A 25,783-nucleotide genomic window follows, 5' to 3' on the forward strand; every position below is an offset into this window, starting at 1 on the left:
AAATTCTGCAATTTTGTGTGAAAAGCTGAAATTCATTGTTATTTGAACCACAGTTAATTTATGGCTTAGAAAATTCAAAAGATTGGGATTTTATTGTGGTCATGATAGGACAGTAAACCATGCTTGGTCTATGATTATCAAGTCAGAATAAATAATTAGTTGTTTAGGACCATATAGTGATTTTAAGGTTAAAGTAATTATAGGGTTTTGCTTGTTCCTGTGGAGTACTTAAAAACCTATTTGTATTTTAATTGTTCTCTTGTTTTGGTTGAATAGAGGCTGACCACAGAAATTAATCACTGGAGAAAATTATAACCACATAGTCACGGTGCATTTCAGGCAGAACAAGAACCAGATTCACTCTAATGGACTTTTTCAATTTCACTGAGGATTAAAAATAGATTTATATCTGGACCAGAGATAGATAATCTGACATTTGTAAACAAGGATTGTTTATATAGACAAAATGTTTTGAAGTTGAACATTCAGGATATCAGGATTAATAATTATAAAACATCTGGTTATCATTACATCTTTGTTTGACCAAATTTTGACAGTCAGCAAGTACATGGACTTACAAAAGCCCTGAAGGTCAATTTCTCCTTGGAGTCCTGATATTTGAGATTTTGTGTGACTCCTGCTATAAATAACACATGTTCAGTGACATAATATTTGACTTGTAGTACATGTGATGAATATTTCAATGTCTACATTTTCTGCTACTAGGTGTCAGTGAAACGCATCGAGTTTTGAGTGAGGTGCGTTGTTTTGTTTCACAAGCGTGGAAAGGAGAAAACTAAAACACTTTACAAGTGCTTTCAATTAACGTTTAGAAATTAGGATTACATTAAAGCCGCCATTAATTAGTGCTTTGGAAATTAAACAGGTTTGCATATCAATTTTTGGATACTTATCGACGTCAGTTGCAGCAGGAAATGAAGTAATATTTAAATCGTAAGTTATATATTTAGAGATAGACTGCAAGTAGGTACACTGTGGAGTAAAGCTGAAAGATCAAAAGTACTATCTATTGCACTGATGAAGAGTTAGAAATAGACATCTGCTACTGTGATAAAACTGTCTTAGTCGTTCATTACAGCTCAGAAATCGACATCACACAAGTTGCATTTTTTGCAGGATTTACTTTGGAGAGAAACAGACGAAGTCAGGTATTCCTTGTCTATTTCGTTGATCTCTATATGTTGATTTCAGCAAATTGGAATTAATTACAGTACATATTGGAAATTGACATCTGGTATTGTCTGTTGACTGATGATGCTGTTTTCTATTAGTTGTTATGCAGCATGTTATGAAAACGTTGAGGAATGGAACCTAAGCCTACATATCTGAGAGAAAATAGTAAACAGATCAAGTCACATAGAAGAAAATTAAGCCAAGACATAGATATTCGGCCAGTGTACTATCCAGATAAACAAAGTGCTGCCAAGAAATTTTTTCATAACGATAATTTTCTGAATATCAAATTCCACGATCTTGATTCATCACAAGACTTCAGGCATTTGAAATATGGATTCCTAGGGGAAGATGACTTTGAAGAATTCAAGGAAGAATTAATTAACTTTAAGAAATTGAAAAATGAATGCTCAGTGGAGTATTTAGACAAATCACCTAAGACAAGAAGGAAGAAATTATCTTCTATAATATCACCCAAACTGGCAAGAAAAAGTTTTGAAAAATCGCCTAAATCTGCGAGGAAAAGTGTTAGATTTAATGACAACATAATGGAGTTTTTAAATACAGATGAGCACTTTCAAGAATTTGATCGGGTATTTGAGACTTTCAAAAGCAAAGAGATTTCTGACAATATTGACCAGTTAAGATGGTCTTGGAAACAGTACAGTGATGAGAATGATGCTGACAGTGATGAAGATGATAATCGGACGATTCAAGAAAACGATGAAAGTTTAGATGATTTAGACGATGAGGATCTATTGGAATCCACATTTGAAGAATCATTTGCCGATTTCTTTGACAATGACGAAGATTTTAAGGAATTTGAGGTGGAGTTGCAGAAATTAAATTCCAAAAGACGCTCAAGGGTTTTATTAAATAAGATAAATAGAACCTCAGGTTGTGATATTGTGACAGAATTGAAAGCTTTCTGTGATAATGACCCAATTGAAAAATATGAGGCCATGGCGGCAGAGCCGCACTTATGGAACTCGGGTGGTGAATGGGATTATATATTTAAGAAAATCAAACGTCGTAGTTGCCTATCGTGTTCAAGTCTAGCAGCAAGCTGTGATAGTATTCAAGAGGATGTAACTATTCCCGACTGTGATTGTGTCTTCCATAATGACGTAAAAACAAAAATTGACAAATGCTCATCTTGTGATAATCTTCAAAATATAGACAATCAAAACGGTGGTAAGTTTATGAGTACGATATTCTTTAAAGGAATTGTTTTACAATGGTAGATAGTTTGGGTAGGTGTAAACTACAAAGTATGAACATAGACTTTTCTGACAACATTTTTCTTAAAAGAAATGTGTAATGTAATTCTTTGTGTTAAGACAGTCGTTGGTTTTCTTTTAGATTCACGTCTTTTCAGTGAATTGCTATTTAGAGGTCAGACTAAGAGTACCATGTATACAGTATGGGTATCAGACTTTTAGTCATTATTGAATACTGCGTGGTGACAAAAGTTGCTTTAATACATCCACATAATTTGAATATTCAGGTAGATCATTATCTCATTGGCAACACTCACGATTTTGAAATTCATATTTATCTTTGAATTTTAACCATTCAACAGTCACTTTCCTTATTTCTGCTCTACGCAATATCAAACTTGTGTCTTTATAAATTTGTTTCACGGTCAAATTTTTTTTTTTGATCTATGCAAATATTCTGAATCCCGTAGCTCTTAATTATTTTGTTTATAGTCTGTCCAGACTCCATATAACATTTAATGCACCATGACAATGAGGATTCTGAGGGGGAGGGTAGTAATATTGACTTAGCAAGCATTTCTCTGGTTAATGTATATTTAATTTACAGACTTATTTTTTGTGGGCAGTTTTTGCCAGAAATGTTCTGGTAAAAGATACCAATAACCATCTGTTACTTGTAAGCTTATAGTGCTTACTGATAAGTTTATTTGCTAATTACCTACATGAATAATAATGGGGATACATAATTAGGTTTTCTGGTTACTTACTATAGGGTCACCATGGCTACTATACAACCATACATTAGTTATGACCTTAAAGTTCAACATAGAAATTTTTGGTTTGACTTTCAGATTTCAAATTGCAAAATGTACCTTTATTTTTGCTAGAGTATTGTTGTAAACTTCAGAAAATACATTTTTATTTGAAACACTCAGATATCAAATATGACTGATACAGTTATAAAAATTGAATATGCTAAGTTGTGAAATTTTTCCTATGTTGCTTGCATGGACAGCATAGTTTCTTGCCAAAAATTAACCCTACCCCTACATACACTGTCAATTTAGATTCATGGTAGGTCAGGCACTGAAAAGTGAACAGGTTCAAACCCAGACAAAACACATTGTGGATGTACAGACTTTAGGACTTGCATGTTTGCAGACATAAGGAGTGATTTGATTTTTCAAGCAAAAGTTACATGTCAATAACAGTCTGAAATGCCAGTGAAATTGAATCACAAATGTCATGTTGAAATTGATTTACTTAGCTATAGACAACATGTATCAAACTAGCTTCCAAATTATTTATTCATGAACCACTCCATTAATGAATATGTATTTATAAAAGTCTTCATTTTAGAAGGCATAGTAGGTTCTGTTAAAAGATACTATCTTCAAAATTGACTTTGTAGATATAATATTAAGATAGTAGTCGACAGAAATGAATTTGACCTGTCACCAACTTTAATCACATAATCAATCTCGATCAGGTTACAAATTTGTCTACTTTTCTGATGACTAAATCAGATATGTAACAAATTCATAACAATAAGTGTTCTGTTAATGTTAATTTCCTTTGGGGACATTAGTGACAGTTGCTGGAAAGGTCTCCAGGTCCATATCAGCTGATTTTTTAATGATGTAAATCTCAATGGTCCATTTCATTACACAGATTGTTGGTTTCGTTTACAGATTGTTCATTTCAAATGATAATCTTGTCATTTGATGGGTGTCTGGCTTTTGTCCAATGGTGACAATGTCCGGTCAAGTGGTCAGTTCATTTTTAGCTTTTCCTTGTTTGATTTGAATATCTATCTTAGTAATAAATGGGTATATTATTGTGTTACATATCTTTATATGTCAAGGATGAAATTTGATTGATAATCTTTTGAACCTTGAACAAATATCAACATTGCTATGAAGTGATAGTCCTTGTAACATTTCATGTTTACCTAGCTGCTTCTTTCATGCAACTGTATAGAAGAAGATGCTTTATTTCCATAAAATGGGCTCACAAGGAGCATAATATAATATCATTGTAATATAATATTCTTTTACAAATATAATAAACAACACAAGTTACAAACACAAATAAGAAACAACAGTTATCACATATTAGTATATATATAAAACCTTTGTATATGTAGAAATGTTTGGAAAGCTGGGATATATTTATTGACTGAAATATGTAATGTGAACTGTGATTCCCCTAATAGTTTATTTGACTGTACATTACACCACAGTTACACCATATCTTTAATATCGTTGACAAGGTCTTGAAGTGTGTCATATACATGTAGTGATTGAGGAAGCTTGTAAAAGATAGTGCTTGATGGTTTAAAGAACTCTTCAATTGTTTATTGTTTTTCACTGAATATAATCCACCATTTGACATTTACTAACTGATAAAAGTTTCAGAAGTCGGTAGTACCAGAAATATGTCTATACTCTTAGTGTTTGACAGGCTTAACTTCTTTCTTTTTTTCACAACTTTCATAGAAATCAGACAGTGTTTTTTCTCATCCTTTGTGTGTTGCCAGATACATGTGGTTTTTCTTTTTTCACATCCTTCATAAATATATTTTGTCAGAACCCCACACTCTATTTTTCCTCCTGACTGGTACTTTGATATATATATATACAAACACAATGTTTCCTTAAATTGACAAGGGTTAGTCATTGTTTTTGAAGGATGGGGTTTCAAAACCTGTAAGAATTTTGGGTCATCAATGCTCTTCACTGCTAAGATTATAGATTAATAGGGAATGTAAATTTTACAGGATAGGGCCTAAATTTATTCATTAGGGCACTGGCAGCCATCCATAGATTGTCTACAGATGTTTATTACCTTTGAAATTGAGTCTGTTGAAATTTTAAATACAGACCCTCCTCATAAACAGACAAGACTAAATTTTACATAGGGTGTAATTACTGTAATTGACCAAATGATTCCCTTGTGTTACATGTAAATGACATAAGTAATCAATTAGTTCTAGACATTACAATTAATCAGTTCACCTGAAGGGCTAGGGTATTGCATAACATTAAACAAATTGATGATATATTTGTAGAATTGATGGTTGAAGTGAGGTTATTGATGGAAATAGGATTTTGGATGTTAATTTCCAGGGAAATGCATGGATTGAAATTGATTCTGATTACATAACAGAATATAAATTGCCACCTTTTATAGTGTCTGGTTGTCTAGATTTAGGCTAGACTTTGCAAATCAGCATTTTATCCTTTTGTCCCTTAATTTTCAATCAATGGAAGTTAGAAATCTGATCATGCTAATACTTCTAACTTCTAATGATTTTTATACCTCTATTTGAATACTGATTTTACAAAATAATCTGCACATGTTGATTTTCTTGCAAGATGTCAGTTTCAGTTTATTTTCCAAAAATTTCTAAATGCTGAAATCAGAATAATTCAGGTAAAATTACAGATATCTTTGTCTTCATCAAGGTCAAGTAACCTGCAGCAAGCTGTTTCACCTTATTATGGAATTGATTTCAGTACCTAACAGTTGTTTAATAAATAGCTCCTGATAAAATAAATCTGCAAGAAAATTGGTTCTATAATTTAGGTTAAAAAAAAATCATAATACACATTACTAACAAGTAATCTTGTAAATTGATTGCTTTAGTTGAAACATCATTATTAATAAATAGTGGAAAAATATAATGTGGATTTTAATTATTTTGTATATAAAACAATAATTATTTTATTAGAGCAATTATATAAACACAATAAATGTACATAATAAATCATTTATGAAAAAAATAATAAGCAAAAAATAATTGATGTTTCTTGTATTGTTAATTGATTTTGCAATCTTTCAATTAAGATCTGGCTTAATTATGGTCCACACCCATTGAAAATATGTAAACTTTTTTCCTGTGTTTTATAATGAATTTGTTTACGAATATCCGCCTCTTTTTTATTCAAATTTAATTATGTTTGTCTGGCTAATAAACCTTGAAGTATAAAATTGATGACTACTTTTATAAAAGAACCAGGTAAAAATCTTTCAATTTAATGGCTTATTAAATTCAGCTAAGATTTAAACAGATCTAACATGACGCAGAAGAAGTTCTTTTTAAGAAAACATTTTTCTGTGTATAAAAAACATAAAAAAACGGTAATTTTTGTGATAAGATCTTAAGGATGAGTCAGTGTTATCTGTTGAAACACCATTAAAACAGAAATTGCCTCACTTTCCATCTGTTTTCCTCATTCAAGTGATTGATAAATAATCAAAGAAACATGAAGAATTGTTGCTTTTTTATAAGTATTTATAAGTATTTAGAGGAAAGAATTCACAGTTGGGATGACATTTATAATAAACATAGCACCCATTATCATAAGCATCAAAATGCAATGTTGTTTGTTGTTAATTACTTCTCAATCCTAAAAAAATATAGTAAAAAGAAAATTGCAGGTTGCAGACATTTTTCAGAAGGCAACTGTCTTGTATATAGATGTTATGACTGGCATGATACAAGTTATATCCCTGATGAACCAATTCTCCCAATATTTAGGAAAGTGAAAGCATGTCTATCTAAGGACATAGTTCTTATTTCTAAATTCTTGTCAAAAGTAATGTAATGATTTTCACTTTTCCATTGTTATTGGAAAAAAGTGTCCAGTAAGCGTTATATTATTTCTTACATTGATGTTAACTGGTACCAGGGTCCTTGGTTTCACTGTCAAGGAACCAGTGTCCCTTTTGCACTGTCCAGGTACCTGAGTGTCCCTTTTTCACCATTATGGTATCAGTGGATCTTTGTTCTCTGCACTGTTGAAGTCTGGTGAAAAGTATGTAAAAATCTGTTCAATTCAAAATCAAAAGTTTAAGTTTTACCATCTTTGAAAATTAGGTCATTAGGTCATTGGTAAATGGAAATACTAATAAGTAGCATGAAGCAAGACTTTGCATTGTAAGAAAAAAGTGACCATTCATAAATCTGATGATTGATTCAATCACCTCTTGGCATCTAGTTTCTCCTTCCCACCATTTTCTGATAGGGAATATAGATTTATCTACATAGAAATGTTAATCATTGATGGGATATCTATTTTGGTAGTCAGTTTTCTGAAGTGACCTAGGATCATTGAAGATAAGATAGGTACATCATGCTGTACATTTTAGATATCAGATAAAATGTGTACTGATAAAGATTATCAGAGGATGAACTGGGTAGTTTTATCTTGATGTTAGTGGTATGCATTGCTGCATCTTCTTGTATGTGTGGGCCTTTGTTTATTTGGATGAGAGATACTTTTCTTTGTGTTGATTCAAACAAAGGAACAGTTAATTTTCTGAGCATAAACATTGAATCAGTTTAGTCCACTATTTATTGTTGTTAGATTGATGTTCATATAAACAATTTGATAATGGGGAAAACAAGAAACATTTGGTTTGCAAATTGGAGGGGGAGGGATATAAGCTATTGTGAGAAAGTTCTAGCTTTGGACACACTTGTCTTTGAGCTGTTAAACTTAAATTTTGTAAAATTGCTTGTTAAGTTATTATAGGTCCTAAATCATTTTCTGGGACAAAAACTTGTATGTAACTAATGTTTGAAAATTGAAGGCCTGTTAAGACCAATCAAAAGCATGCAAAGATGATCAATTGAAAGAAAATTGCAAATAGTTATGAAGACTAGACTTTTCTGTTCAGGTCTGGTCAAATAGGGTTCAGTGCTAAATACCGTAGCTGGTGCTTCTTGAAAATATCCCGAATTGCAAAAGAAGTTTCATCATTCACCATTCATAAACTGTGAAATCTTTTTTCCTGTGTATCTTGCACCTGTAAAAGTTTTAACACTTTCAGAAGCCAGAATTGCCTATGTTTTATGTTTATGTATTTGTAACTCTTTTGACATTTTAATGTTTATGTTACAATAATATTGATACAGATCATATAAATAAAGTCTTTGATCTTTTCAAGCTTCCTATGTTTATGTAACAGTGAATGTCATGATAGTTACAAGCTTCTGAAGGTTGAACTTGATCGCTAAAGAAATGGCTTCATCTCACTCTTTCAGGCAAACATTTTATCTGTTACTGCACATGATTTTTGTTCCTCTTAGGCTTTGCTGTACGAAATTTCAAGATATATTTGTAAAGCAAGATTTATGTAAATCTCCAATCCCCCCCCCCCCCAAAAAAAAAATTAATAGAATAGAATGTTGTCCTTGTAAAGCTCCAATGACTTGATATTAGTGAATTATCAATTGTATCTGCATGTATGTTTGAAAAAGTGTCCTCTAAGTAGATTCCACTAGGCTAAAACTTTAATGTCATTACATTAAATGTCCATTAGGAAGTACATTATAATCTTCACTGGATTACTTCATGGTGGTTAATATCCTTTACTTATCACAGTATTGCTTTTTAATTTGATCAATGTTTCAACAGAGTAAGGTCTTAACCCTGTCTGAAACTCTTCAGCTCATCCTAAACCTAAATTTTGTGACAACTATAATAGGAAAATCAGATATTCCATTCTAGAGGTGTGCTTTGCATTTCTAAAAAGAAATGTTTTGACCTAAATTGAATCTATACGCTACTGCATACAGATTTGAAGGTGTTCATAGATAGAGAACATACGTAGGTTTACTCAAAAGGAGTCATATATTTCTTATAGTCCTTTTCCATATAAATCTTGAAAGTGTCAAGTTAAAATTTTGAATTTTTCTTCTTCTTTTAGATACATAAGTTAAATGTACAATGTTGGTGATATTTCGTGCAGATTGAAATTCCTTATAGCAATATTAATACATGCTCTTAGCCTCTTAGTAATGAGGTTAATATAATGATATATATATATATATATATATGTAAGTGTTAGGAACAGTAGTTTAATAAGCTTTACTTTATAAAACCACAAGTATTTTTCATTGAAGAAAGATTAAGATGTATAATACATGTATTAAATGACGCATATAAAATGTACTTAACCTCATTTACATATTTTTATTTGCATTTTAACATAAAATGTATTGTTTTATTTTCAGACTGTCATTTTACTTGTCACCAAAATTGTGGTGCATTGGTACGGCTTGGTTGTAAATCTAAATCGTCACCTGACCTAGCAGGTCAAACAGAACCGCCCTTACTAGAGCCTACAGACACCTTACAGACAGTTTCTTCAGATGGCAGCTCAGAACCAACCAATGTAAGGCATTGTATAACACAAACATAATCTCAAACAAAAATAAAATAGTCTCTAACAGAAAAAAAAAAACAACCAAATGTTTGACTTAGAGCAATAAGTTGGTATATTTAAGGATTTCAACATGACAATGGTGATGCAATGGAAAATGTATTTCTGAGACTGAGTAACATCTTTCATTATCTGACTGAATTAGAATATTATGTCTCAAGTTGCATTTCTAAACGCTTAAAACACAGTTTTTGTCATCCTATACACACATGGGACATTTCTGTTTCTTGAAATGCATGTGCAATGAAAGTTTAGGTGTCAAATTGTAATAAAAATGTACTAAAAAACTCTGGTAGACTATGTACAGAAAACTGAAGATTTTATATTTTCTGCACCAGTGAAAACTCCCAAGAAAAAACTTACACATTTGTTTCATTTCAAAATGCACATGTATTAGATGTATACATGTACCAGTAGTTTTGAGTTCATGCATCCTATATAGGGAATATATGCAAATGATACATTTTGGATGCAGCAGTTTGAATTATTAGGTACTCATGCACATTGAATATATATCAATACACTTGTGCAAGTATCAGAAATCACTAAACTATGAAAAAAAGAAGATGTGGCATGATTACTAATGAGACTATTATCCACCAGAGACCAATGACATTGAAGTTGATAATTATAGTTCACCATACAGCCTTCAACAATGAGCAAAACACATACTGCATAGCAAGCTCTGAAAAGCTCCAAAATGACAAATGTAAAACAATTCAAATGAGAAGCTAATGGTTTGATGTATGTACACAATAATAAATGAAAAACAATATGATATTCAGAAGCAAATGACAATCACAGATTTAAGGCTTCTGACTTGGGACAAGCACATACAGAATGCAATGGGGTTACTGTTGATTATAACATCAACAAAAATGTTAACATGAAAAGACCAATTTAAGAGGGGGAAGCATGTTAAATGTATAAAATAGCTACTGTTTTAATGACGGAGTGGGAGTCGAAAGTGTAAAATTTTAATTATATTAGAATCCTATCGGAGTTTTCCTTACAGAATTTGTAAAAAAATATCACTGATTGATTGCATGACAAAGGAATTTTTCTTTGTGTACAATTGGAGCAATTAAATGTAGCAACTAGATGTCATTTGAAAATGTTCTCTATGCCTAGTTGTGATGAGAAAATCTGGGGAGAACATATCTTTTACATGTGTCTGATTAATTAGGTGAACTAGTGCAAGACAACAGAGTGAAATTTTAGCTCAGAAAATAGCCTTATTTTTACAGAACATTAATATCATGACTTTTGTATATTTTGTAGGAGAAGGACGAGACTGATAGTGGGTATAGATCAGGGACGATACCTGAAGAAAAATTGCCCAGAAAGCCAAGTCAGGCTACACTTAATAGAGAGGAACTCAAACTGAAAATAGAGGAATATAACCTGCTGGTACCAGGGGCAGAGTTCTCTCTGGTAAGCTCACTATAGAAGCGTAACATAAGTAGTGACCAACTTGATAGGCTTCTAAAAAACCCTTAAAAACATGCTAGTGAATTGTCTGGAATAGGATACATAGGTAGTTCATTTGAATGTTGTAAGATGATACCTGATAATACAATAATACCCATTGCCAAAAAGATTATTAATATTGATAGATAAATTTGTAAACCGGATATAGATTGAAGTGTTTTTTCTGATCATTATCTTGCATATCAACAAGCATATATAAAACACATCAGCCATACCATGGTTATCATTTGAACATCAAATTACATTTATAAATGTTGCATAATGTTTTTATAATTTAAAGAAATGTTACATCTGAATGAGATTTTAGAGATGCAAATTGACAGTCGAATTCTGTACCTATTATGTAATTTAGCATTACATGTATATTCATGAAATGTTAAGTGGTTGAGAAATTTGTTACATTTTCTCTTTTAAAACAAATCTAAAGGATTTTAAAGACAGTTCAAAGGACTTATGAAATATTAAGTGTACTAAAATAGCACTAGTGGATACTAAAGAAAAATTCCCTGAATTTGTAGATAACAGAGAAAAAAAGAATATAGACTGCCACTAAATTAAGTCAAGATTACTTCCTTTGAAATTTTCTTAAAAACGAAAGTAAAACCTTAAATAGTTTTAATGTTACATTCCTTGAACTTTATGAATGTCCCGTTTTACTAAAAAAATACTTTATCCTTCTACGAATGAAAGATCACTAATATTCTCCTGGTATATTGTTATAATGCATAAATCAATATTGATTTTGAAAAAAAATACAGAGAAGATAAGAGGATCACTTTTGCTTCCTGAACATTAAGATATTTTCAAATATCCATTTAGGTTCTAAAAAATTAATGTAAACTATAATAGATATAGGAAGAAGTGGTGTGAGTGCCAATGAGACAACTCTCCATCCAAGTAAGTCCATTTTGTCATCACTTGATACTATGTTGCTTTCTGTTCAATTCATTGCAAACTGTAATTTGTGCTAAGGACTCCACAATTGAATATTAAGGATTTATTATGTATCAAAACATGATTTTCTATTGTTTGATAATATTTATTTTATGATTTAATGTTTTTGCGTTATTTGTTTTGTTATATATGCAAACAACATTACAGGTCATGATAGATTTTTGCCCGTAAGATTATTCAACCCTACCAATTTATACCAATACAAATCAGAACAAAGAACATAACTTTTATTAAACACTGATTCATCATTAAATAACTATTTGTATGTATCAGTTCTAACAACTATTTTTGTATGAGAAATAAAGAAAAAAACCAATTTAACAAAAAATGAAAGAATTTTATTTCCTGTGAAGAGTTACCAATTCTATTGTGAAAAAGGAAGTATGTTTGATAGTATTCCAAAATTAGTTGTTAACTATACATAAATAGAGTGATTTTTTCCTGCTTCAGCTAGTTTCCCTGTTCATGTACATATTTTGATAGTTCAACAATTTGAGGACATAGTATTTGTGAACTAAGGGAGATGTAACATGACATGAGAAGATATAGTACAATATAATTAAAGTACGATTATGAACGTAATGAACTCCCCTTTTTAGGCAATAAATGTTACACAGATTTTTAGAAAATATATTTTTTTATATTGGTCCCCATTGCGTACTGTGGTAACCATATTTTCAGTGACTTAATTGATAAATTAGTAATTGAAGAAACATTTGCAAAAACAGAACATGCAACTTTGCTGGTTTATTATTTCATGGCATATAGCATGGGTCACATTACCAGCATATGTTTTAACTGAAATTTTATAAATTTTCTGATTATATTTTTAGTTTTTGATAGAATTTATAAATGCAGATGTTGTTTGAGTGTGTTTAAGATAGAAAATGTGATATATCAGTTGGTGCTTATACATAAAACATCAGGTGAAATATCATGGAGACCTAGAAAGGAGGGGTACGATCATTTGAGAAATGAGATAATAACAAAAATTAAAAAAATAAAATTTAAAACTAGAGACCACCAAGGCAGTGCTTTATAGTTTAACATATGAAACTGAATAAAAAAATGTTCTATGATATCTTCCCAGATTTTTGCTACCAGTAATTTAAGTTTGAGAGAACACTCAAATGACAAAAGACAAATCATCATATCATTTACCCTCTTGTATTGTCTTAAAATGGCAGTAGAGGTGACCATTGTCTATTTACATTTATTTTGATTTCAGAAGGAGGACAAGGGCCAAGCATTCCAAGGATTTTTAAGGGTGACGTTAAACTTGTCTCGTCCAATATGCATGTCTCTTGGTGTGCGACCTCCATCCATTTACGAAGCTCTCACCAAAGAACACATCATTGAGCAGAACACTATGACGATGTCCTTTTATATGCCCAGAGATACAATGAAATCCATACACGTTCCAAGGTACATTTGTAAATAAAATATTATTTAGATAATATTCAATACTGAATGATATTTGCACAACAGCTTTAGAGCAATATTTAAATAAGCACACAGCAAACACGGAAGTAAAAAAGCAAATTAAAAAACCCAGTTTTTGAAAAGTCAACTTATAAAATCCAAATAATAGTGCTTTTAAAGTAAGCAATTGCTTTGTTCAGTGAAAAATAGCCCATTATCTATCTCTTTACTTAAAAGTTAAATTCATAAGTAGTATAAACGATTACATGCAATTTTCCCTCATGTAAATGTCACTTTATACAATTAATTGGTACTTTATGGTAAACTCTTGCATTATATAACTTTAAGGGAAAGGTGAAGTTCCATATTTATTTGTTTTGAAAGATGGTAAACTATAAAACATGTCATAACTTCAGATCTTTGGAATTGATAAATTGTTATTATATTTACATATCTGTAAAAGCGTTATGTCATTTTGAAATTAGGATACATGATTTCTTAACATTTAAATGCATTAAAGACATCAAAAGAAATGATAAGTTCAACTTCTGGCACTGAGAATTGATAACCCTTTTAATTTGTCAGGTTTAGATCATCTCTTTTTGTGTAAATTTCGGTTTTGTAATTCATCATGAAAAAGACGTTTCATTGACTAAATATAATTCACTATCTCGATAACAGATCACTTAACTTTGATTAAGATATATTATATAAAAAAAGACCGATCGTCAATTGATCAAAGATAGGACTTTCTTAAAGTAGATGTGTAATCAATCCATTATCATATATTCTGTAAATATTTGAAATTGAAATAGAATAGACGATTTATGAGACAAAGCGCATGTTCAGTATGCCATTTATGACATCTATGTAATTCACAAATTGAATTTTAGAAGATTTTATAAGCTAGTGTAAACATGAACATGATGAAAGTTAAAATGAGGTATTAAATTTTAATATTTGGATGATCAAAGAAGAATGCTTATTTTTTTTTTATTATAAGAATAGTTTTATTTGCAAATTACATCAACATGGGTAAAGCAAAAACTCAAAATAAAACAGTAGAACAACAAAAACATAAGAAAAACGTAATAACTGGTAATTTATGTAAACTTAAAATCCTTAAAAGTGGCACTTGAAAACAGGATATATATCAGGTATTTATTTTTGTGACTAAAAAAGGCTTGTACCTGTGTTTGACATTGTGACAACTTGAAGTGTGTTTGAGTTCTATATTTGGAAATCCAAATTTAATGCATATGAAATTTAGGTTATCTTAATAAATGCACCTAGAGTTTAAGGGTATTATTATATTCAAATTGGAGATAATATTTTATCAAATAGATGATTAATGATTTATATTTTTAGCATCATCTTTCCAAGAAAATTGATATACAAAGATATCATGTTGTTTTTCAAGTTAGATACACATGTATTTCACCAAGTATTCAGGAGTGTCTTGAAAAAGTCAAAGAACCATTATTTGATCCCTGAAATTCCCAAAATAATAATTCATCAATCTTTAAAGTTAAAAAAGATAAAAAAAAAAACTAAAAAAAAACAACATAAATTTGTAAACAAGTTAAAAAAAAGAGATCAACTCTCTACCCAAGAACAAAATGATGTAGAAGTCAATAACTAAGGGTCACAGTACAGCCTTCAACATTGAGCAAAAACCATACCACATAGTAAGCTATGAAAGGCCCTGCATATCAGCCTTTTCTGATGTTTATATATTTACCAATATTCCAAAAATTGAATAAGATAGTTACATTTCATATATATAGTTTTGTTCTGGTCGAAAGTTTATATATATTTACACATTTCTATTGTATTTACAGTGTATCATCCTCAAAAGAAGTAATAGCCTTACTTCTGAAGAAATTCCACATCTTGGATAATCCAAGAAAGTTTGCTCTTTATGAGCAGGAACTTAGCAGCAGGGGTAAGATAGGTAAGTCAAACATAATGTGTTCATTTTCTCGTCCCATGTCTGATAATCCAAGAAAGTTTGTTCTTTTTGAGCAGGAACTCAGCTGCAGGGGTAAGATAGGTAAGTCAAACATAATGTTTATAGATATAGGAAGGTGTGGTATGAGTGCCAATGAGACAACTCTCCATCCAAGTCACAATTTATAAAAGTAAACCATTATAGGTCAAGGTACAGTCTTCATTTTCTCGTCACATGTCAGGGCCTTGGTGGCTGAGTGGTCTAAGTAGTTTTACTACTGTAATCACTAGCCAGTCAACACTAAGGTTGTGAGTTCGAACCCTACTTGTGCAGGTGCACTTGACTCTAATCTTATTTGATTAAGATTGTCAGTCTTCCTACAGAAGGTCGGTGGTTTTCTCTCAAGACTCCAGTTTCCTACACCAATAAAAAAACTGACCACCATGAAATAGCACAATAGTGTTGAAAGTGGCATTAAACACCAATCAATCAATCGTCCCATGTCAAATTTGCAGAAAGTTTATCCTAAGTTTTACAATCAGGAATTTATTTTCAAGAATTTACATTTTATTACAAGAATAATACCAGGTTGCTGACATGTACAATGTTTATTCAGTGTTTTCTATGAAAAATTTCCATTCAGAACATTATTTTGCCTTGATGATAACAAAATATGTTTAAATGAATTTAATATAACAATATCTTGTGGGATCATAAGATTACTTGTATGAATCATTTGAATACTTTGCATGCATACATTTATTTCATGGTTAGTTAAAGAATTATACAGTTATCTCGTACATTTCCTTTCTGATTACTATGCAGAAAATTTTGTCTGCAAGACATGCTACACATAGTATATTGTATAACAATCAGCTTGAAGATATATACCATGTAATATACAAACCTGTGAAAAGCATATCTGATAGGTAGTACCTGTCAAGGGAATATATATAATTAATGTTTTGTTGAAAAAGTGCATGTTGCTACTCAGCTGCATGCATTAATTACAAACTGCAGATAATGTATAAAGCTGCTTGACTGTATATTTAGCTGTAGGGGAACATGTTCAGTATGATTGGTTTATATGATCATCAAGACCTTTGAAACTGCTTAGAGTTTAAAAGCAGCAAAGGAAAGTCAACAAAGGGTCAATTTGATGATATAAGAATACTAGATATTTTTTATTTTCAAATAAATAGAATTATTTCAGAAATGTTTTCTTGATGAACAAATTAATTTTTGACAAAAAGATTCTACATACATTTAATATTAACAGTGCCATTTTGTTGTATTTGACAGCATGAAAAGCATATAGTATAAATGTGTACTTTGGTCGCCATCTTTGATACAGCTGGTCCACTCATTTTGCTTTTTTGCCACTTTTTATATGGTCATGTGATGGGGCTTACCGGAATAGTCTGAAATTGAACGAATGAAGCAGAAGTCTTATCAGTTGTAATTCAATTGCAAACCTCTAAAAATGTTTTAAGGTATAATGATATACATAGTTAAGTATTTACACTTTATGTTTTATTTTCTGTTTATAGTAAAGCTGCGGAGAGTTCCGGATGTAGAATGTCCCCTACTGACCTCACTAGAATGGGACCCAGACAAGTTGTCTTATATTAGACTGGTCCTTCAGGAAAATGAAACGGGAGATATTATGGTAGGTTTATTTTAAAAAGATTGCATCAATAAAAATCATTCAAATCTTGAGACACAAGGTATAAATCATGAAAAATTCTGTTGTAAATAATTTGGGGTAGATTTACATGAGAAAACTTTTTATAAACCATTGTTGTCAGAGTAAGAGAGATATATACTTGTACTGACAAGAAGGTATTTGTGAGAGATTTATACAAGAGAAACATATAATATTTTCCCCCCTCAAAAGGATGAATAAAGCAAGTCTAGAGAGTTATTGAATGCAGACACATTTTGTTAAGACGCAGAAAAAATTATTTTTGAGTTGTCCAATTTCATAATTTAAAATTTGAAGCATTATTAAAGATTTTAAACAATTGATCATTTGAAAGTTTGACTTATCAACAAAGTTTATCAGATGTCCAGGAAATCTATTTTTATCAGATTCATCCTGACTTAATAAAAGACAATGTAAATGCAAACTTTTGGACTTCATGAATTATTTTGTTCTTGGAAACCTTGATTCAGGTTGTTGCTTTAGTAAAAAAGATTAAAATCAAGGAAAACAGATTTTGATAGCAGACATTATAAATATTTATATTGAAAAATAGATCTGATAAAAAATATTTTTGGAACTTGATCAAATTTTTTATCATAATATTCTAGAACAAGTTAATAATGAAAATTTATCAGATAATTTGTTTAGATTGGTGTCTAAATCTATGTCTAGAGACGACATAGTTTTATTAGGTGAAGAATGTAGTTTGTTAGCTAGCTTCTAATCACTCTTTAGTAATTGATGTATTAAATGAGCAGAAATAGACTTGGCAGATGTTAAAAAAATGTGATTAAAACAAAAGAAACCTATTAAATAGTAATAATAATACTGTACATTCAGAAATTAGTGTGTGCATTTTTTACTGCTATTGTTTGACAATCAACAAAAAAGTGAGTTTGATTGGTGCGATTTCAGGAAATGCTATATAACATGTATAATGTTATCAAAATGCGAAATTATATTTTTCGACCCCCAGTACATGTAGTATCTTATCGCAATAATTTCTGATATTACAGTAAGTAATAAATATGTTTGAGTATCATAAATAGATCAAAAGTACAGATTTACAAGTGCATCAAAATTTATTAGTATTTTTTTTAATGGTGGATAAGACTAAAATAAAGCCAGGTATAAAAAAAAAAATCAGATTACCATTTTTAAACATAAATCTAATTGATTGCACTTTTTACTGATAACTGGTGATAGGATAAAACTTTTGTTCTGACAGATCTATAATTTGTCTAAGATTTTCTGTTCTGTGAATAATTTTTGAAGATTTTCTGTCAAGATAGCTCTACCTTGGTTTCTAGAGAACATTTGATTTGGGCACAGTCCAATGTTATAATTATCATTGGAAGAAGATGTGTTTATAATTGCCAAATAATTTGTGATTTACAAGGTGAACGGATAAATAGGTGAACATTGTTTATTTATTTCTGTCAAACTTTGATCATAAAATTCATCTTTCTCCCAACCATTATGGTGCTAAGGCTTTTCGCTGTGATGAGCAAGATTGAAGCTGATAAATCGTATCAGGTATCCCCTAAGATTTAGAAATCTGATGTGGAAGAAACATGATTTTAAAAAAGTTATGGTGTTTATTGGAATTTTTTGCACCTTGAAAATCAGGAAATGAATCCACCCAATATTTCCTTACGTAAAACATGATTTTAAAGACTCTTTTATCATTACTTATGATGTCAGAAACACCAAACTAATCATTAATTTCCATTTAACATTGAATTTTTTAAGTGTTATCTTGCACATGTTCTTACTAGCTCTCATTCAGTACATATTTCTGACAAAATTCAAACAACTTTTACAATCTTCAATATGAGGCTTAAGTTGCCAGTTTTGCATGGAATACAAACTGTAAAGCTCATTTAGCTGCAATTTGCAAATAATTCAATTAGGATAGAGCATTTTTAATGTGATCAACAGTTCAAACTAGTCATTGTCTACAAAATACCCATAGAAGTTCGATGTAAAAATGTCTTTTCTACAAATGTGTATTAGTCTGTAAAAAAATCACATTCATCATTTTTTCCTACATCAAAATAGACACAAATTAGAACACACCTATCTGCAAGGTCAAGGTAACAAGATTACTGATGTTTGGCAGTACTTTCATGTAATAACTATTGTTTTGTGCTAATCACTTAGTGAGTTATGATCATGATGATATAAGTACTGGCAACAATATCTTTTGTGGTAATTAGTCGAATTCTTCATCAGTCACCAGTTGGCGTCTTTCAGAGTGGAGACCACATCAAAAAGAAATTATACATATTCTTAGCATATGTTAGTCTGCCATCTGTTGATTTTTTTTTGATTTTTTTTGATTTGCACATGAAAGATAGAGTATGAATTAAAAATGTATATGCCAAAAATATTTACCGATCAATTTCTGACTTTTCTACAGTCTGTTTTATGTATTTTTATTCAGAATCCAGAGTAGCATTTATAAAATTGTAAACAAATTGAAAAAAATATTGATACTATAAATTTAAAAATGTTGTGACATCATTGAACTTTAGTTTACAAATGTCATTTGTGACAAATCTGCACTTCAGCATTCAAAGAATGTTGGACAACTTTCAATTATATGCCAGCTTGCCTGACACGAACCTAATGACATATTAGTTTATGTGTCATGTTTCAGACAAATTTATGAGGACTTAAATATTGTTTGCAGTTCATACATGTTCATAACATTGCTTATTCTGTATAGTGGTTTTCCATAAATTAGAGTAACACATACATTGTCATTAAAGTCAAACATGTGTATAAAGGTCACACTCAGGACCATTGAAAAATAGCCTTATAAAAGAGGTGACAATTGGATAAAGGGAAAAAATAGTAGGTTTATAACTAAAGCCAAAGAAAGGGTGAACTGAAAAGGTTTTGGCTAAATGGAGTTGTTTTTTATAGCAGGATCGACCGAACCATAATAGAAAAGCCAAGCATATGGGGTATCTATTCATGACACAAAATCAGTATGTGCCCAACCAAAAAAAACCCTAAACACACATAACCGTAGTTGATTTTGAATTTTGATCCTACTTTCGAATCTTGTTATTGTTTCAGAAAAAAAAAAACATTACAGTTGTTTCTTATTCAACTTTCTACTTATATTCAACTTTTTAATCATATTCAACTTTTATAATTTCAGTGGGATGCATTTAGCCAACCAGAATTATCAAACTTTCTTATCGTTCTCGACAGAGAAGAAAAAGAATATTGTTCCCAGCTAGAATACAAATACAAAGTGATGAGAAAAATCATTCAATCAAGACTAAAGGAATTGCGGAAAGAAAAACTTGCAGAGAAAAGGAAATCTTTAGGAATCGTGTCCTGATAAAGTCATTGTTAATCGTTTACTCATTCACAAAATAGTGCTTAATGTCACATGGCTAGGGAATAGTTTTTATCGTCCAATCGGGAATCATTTCTCAAGTCATGTGATCATTGAAGCTACTACTGCACTAGGTGCTAGCTTCCAATCGCAGGTCCTCATTGATTGAAACATGTTGAAACTGTTTCGCACTTGTCCACATAGACATGACCTGTACATACAAGGATGACGTAGAAAATTATTAAACATGAAGATTTCAGCAATGAGGAATCCTATTTCGATATTGGAACCAGAACTATTGATACAAATTGTGATATATTATTTATCAGTGCTAAATATTTGTTAAGTTTGACTAGAGGAGCCTGATCCCTCCTCAGAACTGTTTTATTTGACGGATTGTTGATACGATGTTGACGAGGAAGTAGAGAGATTCATTCCTGGGCATAGACTATACTTGTTGGAAAGATTAGCGACTTTCTATTATTTAGTCTTGAATTCTTTGTACATTTATTGTAAAGCTAGTCCATATATTAATATAACTATAACCAAGTAGGATTTGAAGTAATATTGGTTTGCATCGATTTTCTTGATTTTGTGGTCGTTTTTTGTTTTGTATCGGAGATTAAGATATTTCATTAATTTTAAAGATGTATATAATTATTTTTTATAGTCATTCATTTTTAGTCATAAATGGAAGATATGTCTCAAAGTAATTACATCCTAATTTGGGGGTTTATAGAAAAGTGTTGTGTGTTTGTATCAAAACACTGTTTTAAAGGTTTATAATAATTTTCATTAATTTGTAACCACATCAAGTCAGCTTAGCTTGACATTTAGGCTTAAAAGTCTGTCATTAGAAAATTGCATATCAAATTCAAAATCATGTTCTGACTTTTAATTAATTTTGGTCCCCAATATGCATTTAGAAACGTGAACACACAGCACATTTTCGAAATACTTATTGATAACTAATAAATCAGGCTTGTCAAATTGAGAAAGCCTTGATTTCCTTTTGGGGCAGTAACAAAAAATTTCAGAATGTATCTAATTGTTTATCAGTTGACTTATTTACAGATAATGTATTTCAAGATTGATGATATTTTGTCCATTTAACTGACATAATTTTGGCTTGTCTTGACTTGTAATTGATGTTAATGTTGACAGATTGATGTTAACTTCATCTTGTAATTGAGTAAAATTGAAGAATATACATGATGTATTGGCCTATATTGACAAAATTTCAAATTTTAAAAAACTGTTTTGATTTTTTCTTTTTTGGTTGGAAGGATTTGTTACTGCTCCAGTTTTAAAAGAATTTAACAGCTGACATAAATTTAGAAGTGTGTTCACAAAAGTTAAGCATAATATATTTGGTTTGAAGATAGTTGAGGATTAGAATGTTAGTTTTATATTACAATGATATTATGTTGTGTTATAAGATTAATACTTTTTTCAGTACGTTAAATTTTAAATCCAGGGATCAAAATAGTGCCTTTCATTCGTTGCAAATATTAAAATTCAGTGGTGGATTTTTTTTCTGTAGAAAACACAGAAACAAACTTGAGGTCCCTTTTCAGGATTCCCCCTTAAGGATTTGATATGAATTTCGTTTCAAATGCAAAGAAACAAGAACAGGAGACTTTGATGAAAAACAAAAATTTTAACTCTTTGATTCATTCATCTAACAAATTGCCATAAATAAATAACTAGGTAAATACTGTTTGCCAAGTATGCCGTTATAAAATGATAATCTTTTGCTTTTTGGCCTTGATACTAAGTCAGCAGGTTTAATTACTAATGATGTATAAAGTACATTGTTAGTAAGACACTGTAGTTGCTGAGTCAGCGGTAATTAACATCTGATCTCACCTGGTACAGATGTAACATATCACCGTCAATTACCAATGTCGATTTCAGCAATCTAATTATACTAAGGTCTTTTGATGATGTCGTTCATCACTTAACCTCTGTTCTCTGTATACTATGGAAGATTCTTTGAATTTTAGCCATACTTTTGTTAAAAAATTATAATTTAAAACATTAATTGCATTAAAAATTACCGGGGAATCGATTTGTCTGTACATGTACATGGGAAAGGAAAGAAACAGTATTGTGAAATTAAAAACATTTTGTAGGTAAACATTGTTTAGTAAAATGGTGCCACCCTTATGCATTAATTTTACTAAGTTTTTACCTGCTTTATATGCTTAATTCTGTTTATTTTTATAATTTTTTATTCGCATGACTGTTTTTTTTTTAATGGGAACATGGTTCTCAATGGTAAAACTGAATGTGCAAATTTGCAATTCACTCGTCACAAAATTATTGTGAATGTATATAACCTGCTTTTAATAGTGTGAGGTTCTAGGAGGGGGTAAACAGAAAGTTGAGAAACTTGGCAGAAAGCACTTCTGTTTTCCACCGAAAAGGTGTATATCAATCAGAGCGGGAGAGTGAAATCTGTTAAAAGCTATGTTCTATTTAAATTGTAGAAGTAATTGACAAATTTCACTCTTGTGGTTGCAATGTTTTGCAGCCTTTTTTTTTTTAAAGCTTTTGCAATCAATTTCCCTCCCCAATTTATGTCATACCCTTAAAAACCCTACCCTGAGCTTAGCAGTATATATATTCATGCCAAAGATATTATTTTCTCATCAGGTCTTGATACTCACTTTAACTAAATGGTTGGCACCATTTTAGGAAATTCATAAATGTAATTTAAAATCCACCACTGAATTATACAAAAGTTATGTATGAGTATATTGAAATATATTTATTAGGACAAAATGTATAAAAATACATGAATTATAAAAAAGAAGCATTAATTTCAGCATGTAATCAGATTAAATGTCCAAGACATGAACCTTTTGATCTCAGAATAATGTCATCTATTAATAAGCAGAAATAATTAATCTCCCCATTAACTCTGCAAGACCCAAAGTGTTGTATATAAATCTAGGCTGGAGTTATCACCATGTTGTAGGTGATTTAATGTGTATTAAATATAACTCAGCACTAATAATGATCAGTAAAGTGGGTGCCTTGTTTGTGTGTATAGCTATGGTCTAAGGTAGATAACCTTAGAATGAATTTGATGAAAGAGCATTTTGACAATCATCAAAACATTTTACTAATACCTCATTTTAAACATCAATGTGTCATGATTTTATGTTGTTTTAATATTTTTTTTAGTTTGTACAAAATTTTCTATGACATGAGAATAAATGAGTATTGAAAACACAAAATTCTATTTTGTAAGAAAATAATTAGGATAAATAAAATAAAAAGTGTAAAAAACCAGGCACCCACAAATGTAAAATGTTAAAGTATAAATAATATAGCACCTCCATATTAGAATATTCATGTTATGTAAATAAACATATTTACAACTTTATTTTGAATATTCTTAAATTATATCGTGCTGTAAATATGGAGCGAGAAAAATGGAAAAGAAGGGGAAAAAATTGTGAAAAAAATATAGGGTTGAATAAGGGTGGTTGGTTGTAAGATATGTAGGGAGAGAAAAATGAAAAAAAAATCATAAAATTATGATGCACAACTGTAACAACTTATCTTCTTAATCCTTCGTGAGCTTTAATTGAACAGAGATTAAAATGTTAACAAAATAATGATATGAAAAAGTGTTCTTATGATCTTGCATTTAGGAAGCATAGAATAATGGGTAATATTGTATTTTGCATACCAAATTTGATTGGTTGCAATCATTTTGACAATGATTGGTAACAAATGATATTTTTATATTGTAAGATCAAATTTGGTATGTAAAATCAGAAAAATTGCTCCAGAATTTTATTGTTTCTGAAAATTATATAAAATTGTATTTTGTACAATGCCTGTGCTCAATTGATATTAATCAGCAACAGTGTAGGCAGACATTGATATCTTGTTGTTTATGATATGACTATTTATCTGTTTTCTGATATGAAATATCTCAACATGTGAAACCGAAAAAAAATAACAAAAAAAAAATAAAATAAATTAAAAATATATTTGTCTTGTTTTATATTGTGTATTGCTTTATAGAATTTCGAGTCTATCATCACTTTGAATTTTGTTTAATGTATTGAAATTTAAAAAGAAATACAGTAAAGTGATTCATAATGAAGAACAAACAGACACCTGACAAAGCTCAATGTAAAGGTCACAGAATGCCTTTCAACATAAAGCAACATCTCATACCTACATTTGTTATATCAAGTTGGAGAAATTACTTGGAACCTGTGTGCGCTCTTTTTACAAATTATGGACTAGCATTGGCAGATCAGCTAAAAATTTTGTTTATATATGAGACAAACTATAATACACATATTATTTTGATGAACACTTACAGACTGAAAGATAACACATTTTTGACATCATAAGTAGGATTTATGATAATGGCATGTATATGTTATGACAAGAGTTTGAGCATTTTACTGCATATTATAATGAGTGAAAGCTAATAGAGTTCATGGAAATATGTAGTTGGAGTTTAAATGCCATTATACATGTAAAAAGAGATATGGGATATACATCCATGACAACTACTCTGCAAATAACAACCCAAAACAGGGGTGGATCCAGCCATTTTAAAAAGGGGGGTTCCTAACCCAGGACATCTGTGCCTGCAAAAAACATGAGACATCAATCTATGGGTGTAAACTAGTGTTTATACAATGTAGTTAGCTCCAAGTGTCATGAAAAAGTAAAATCACAAAAATGCTGAACTTAGGGGAAAATCAATTCGGAAAGTCCATAATCACATGGCAAAATCAAATAACAAAACGCATCGAAGCTAGAACATGACCTACAGACAACCACAGACATGGTTCTAAGCTTTGGACAAACAAAATGTGGTTGGTTTTAATATTTAATGTGAGGACATAAGGCACACTGAATAAACCTACCAAATAAATTCATCAAAAAACATCTGTACAATCCTGGTAAAGCAGACAACAATACATTAAAAAATATACTAAAACAAGAATTCAACACCATGCTCTACAAATACTATCATATTTTCGTGTTCTTTGAACTGAGTAATCTGGGTCAAAACCTTATTTAGCTTATACATTAACAAGTTCACATTATTATGTAGTTTCTAGTTTATGTGACCATAACTTTATGACAAATTTACTTAAACAAAAACTGTTAAACCTGATGATCACAGGATGAACATAAGTGGCACATACAAAATAAATTTCTTTGCTGAGCACAGCCATATACAACTGCAGAGGGTGAATCCTGAACAGCTGAGG

At 30.5% G+C, this 25,783-nt stretch overlaps 1 protein-coding gene across 1 annotated transcript; it reads left to right on the forward strand.

Annotated features, from left to right (window-relative positions):
- The first annotated feature begins 222 nt into the window (after positions 1-222).
- LOC134724918 (uncharacterized) lies at positions 223-24,535 on the forward strand. Its single transcript, XM_063588280.1, has 7 exons — positions 223-2,388; positions 9,439-9,599; positions 10,929-11,081; positions 13,321-13,517; positions 15,356-15,468; positions 17,016-17,134; positions 20,343-24,535. Exons 1-7 carry the CDS (start codon positions 1,326-1,328, stop codon positions 20,526-20,528), a joined length of 1,992 nt encoding a protein of 663 aa, XP_063444350.1. The 5' UTR covers positions 223-1,325; the 3' UTR covers positions 20,529-24,535.
- The last annotated feature ends 1,248 nt before the right edge of the window (positions 24,536-25,783 follow it).

This window comes from Mytilus trossulus, chromosome 1 (genome assembly GCF_036588685.1).
Source record: "Mytilus trossulus isolate FHL-02 chromosome 1, PNRI_Mtr1.1.1.hap1, whole genome shotgun sequence".
NCBI lineage: Eukaryota > Metazoa > Mollusca > Bivalvia > Mytilida > Mytilidae > Mytilus > Mytilus trossulus.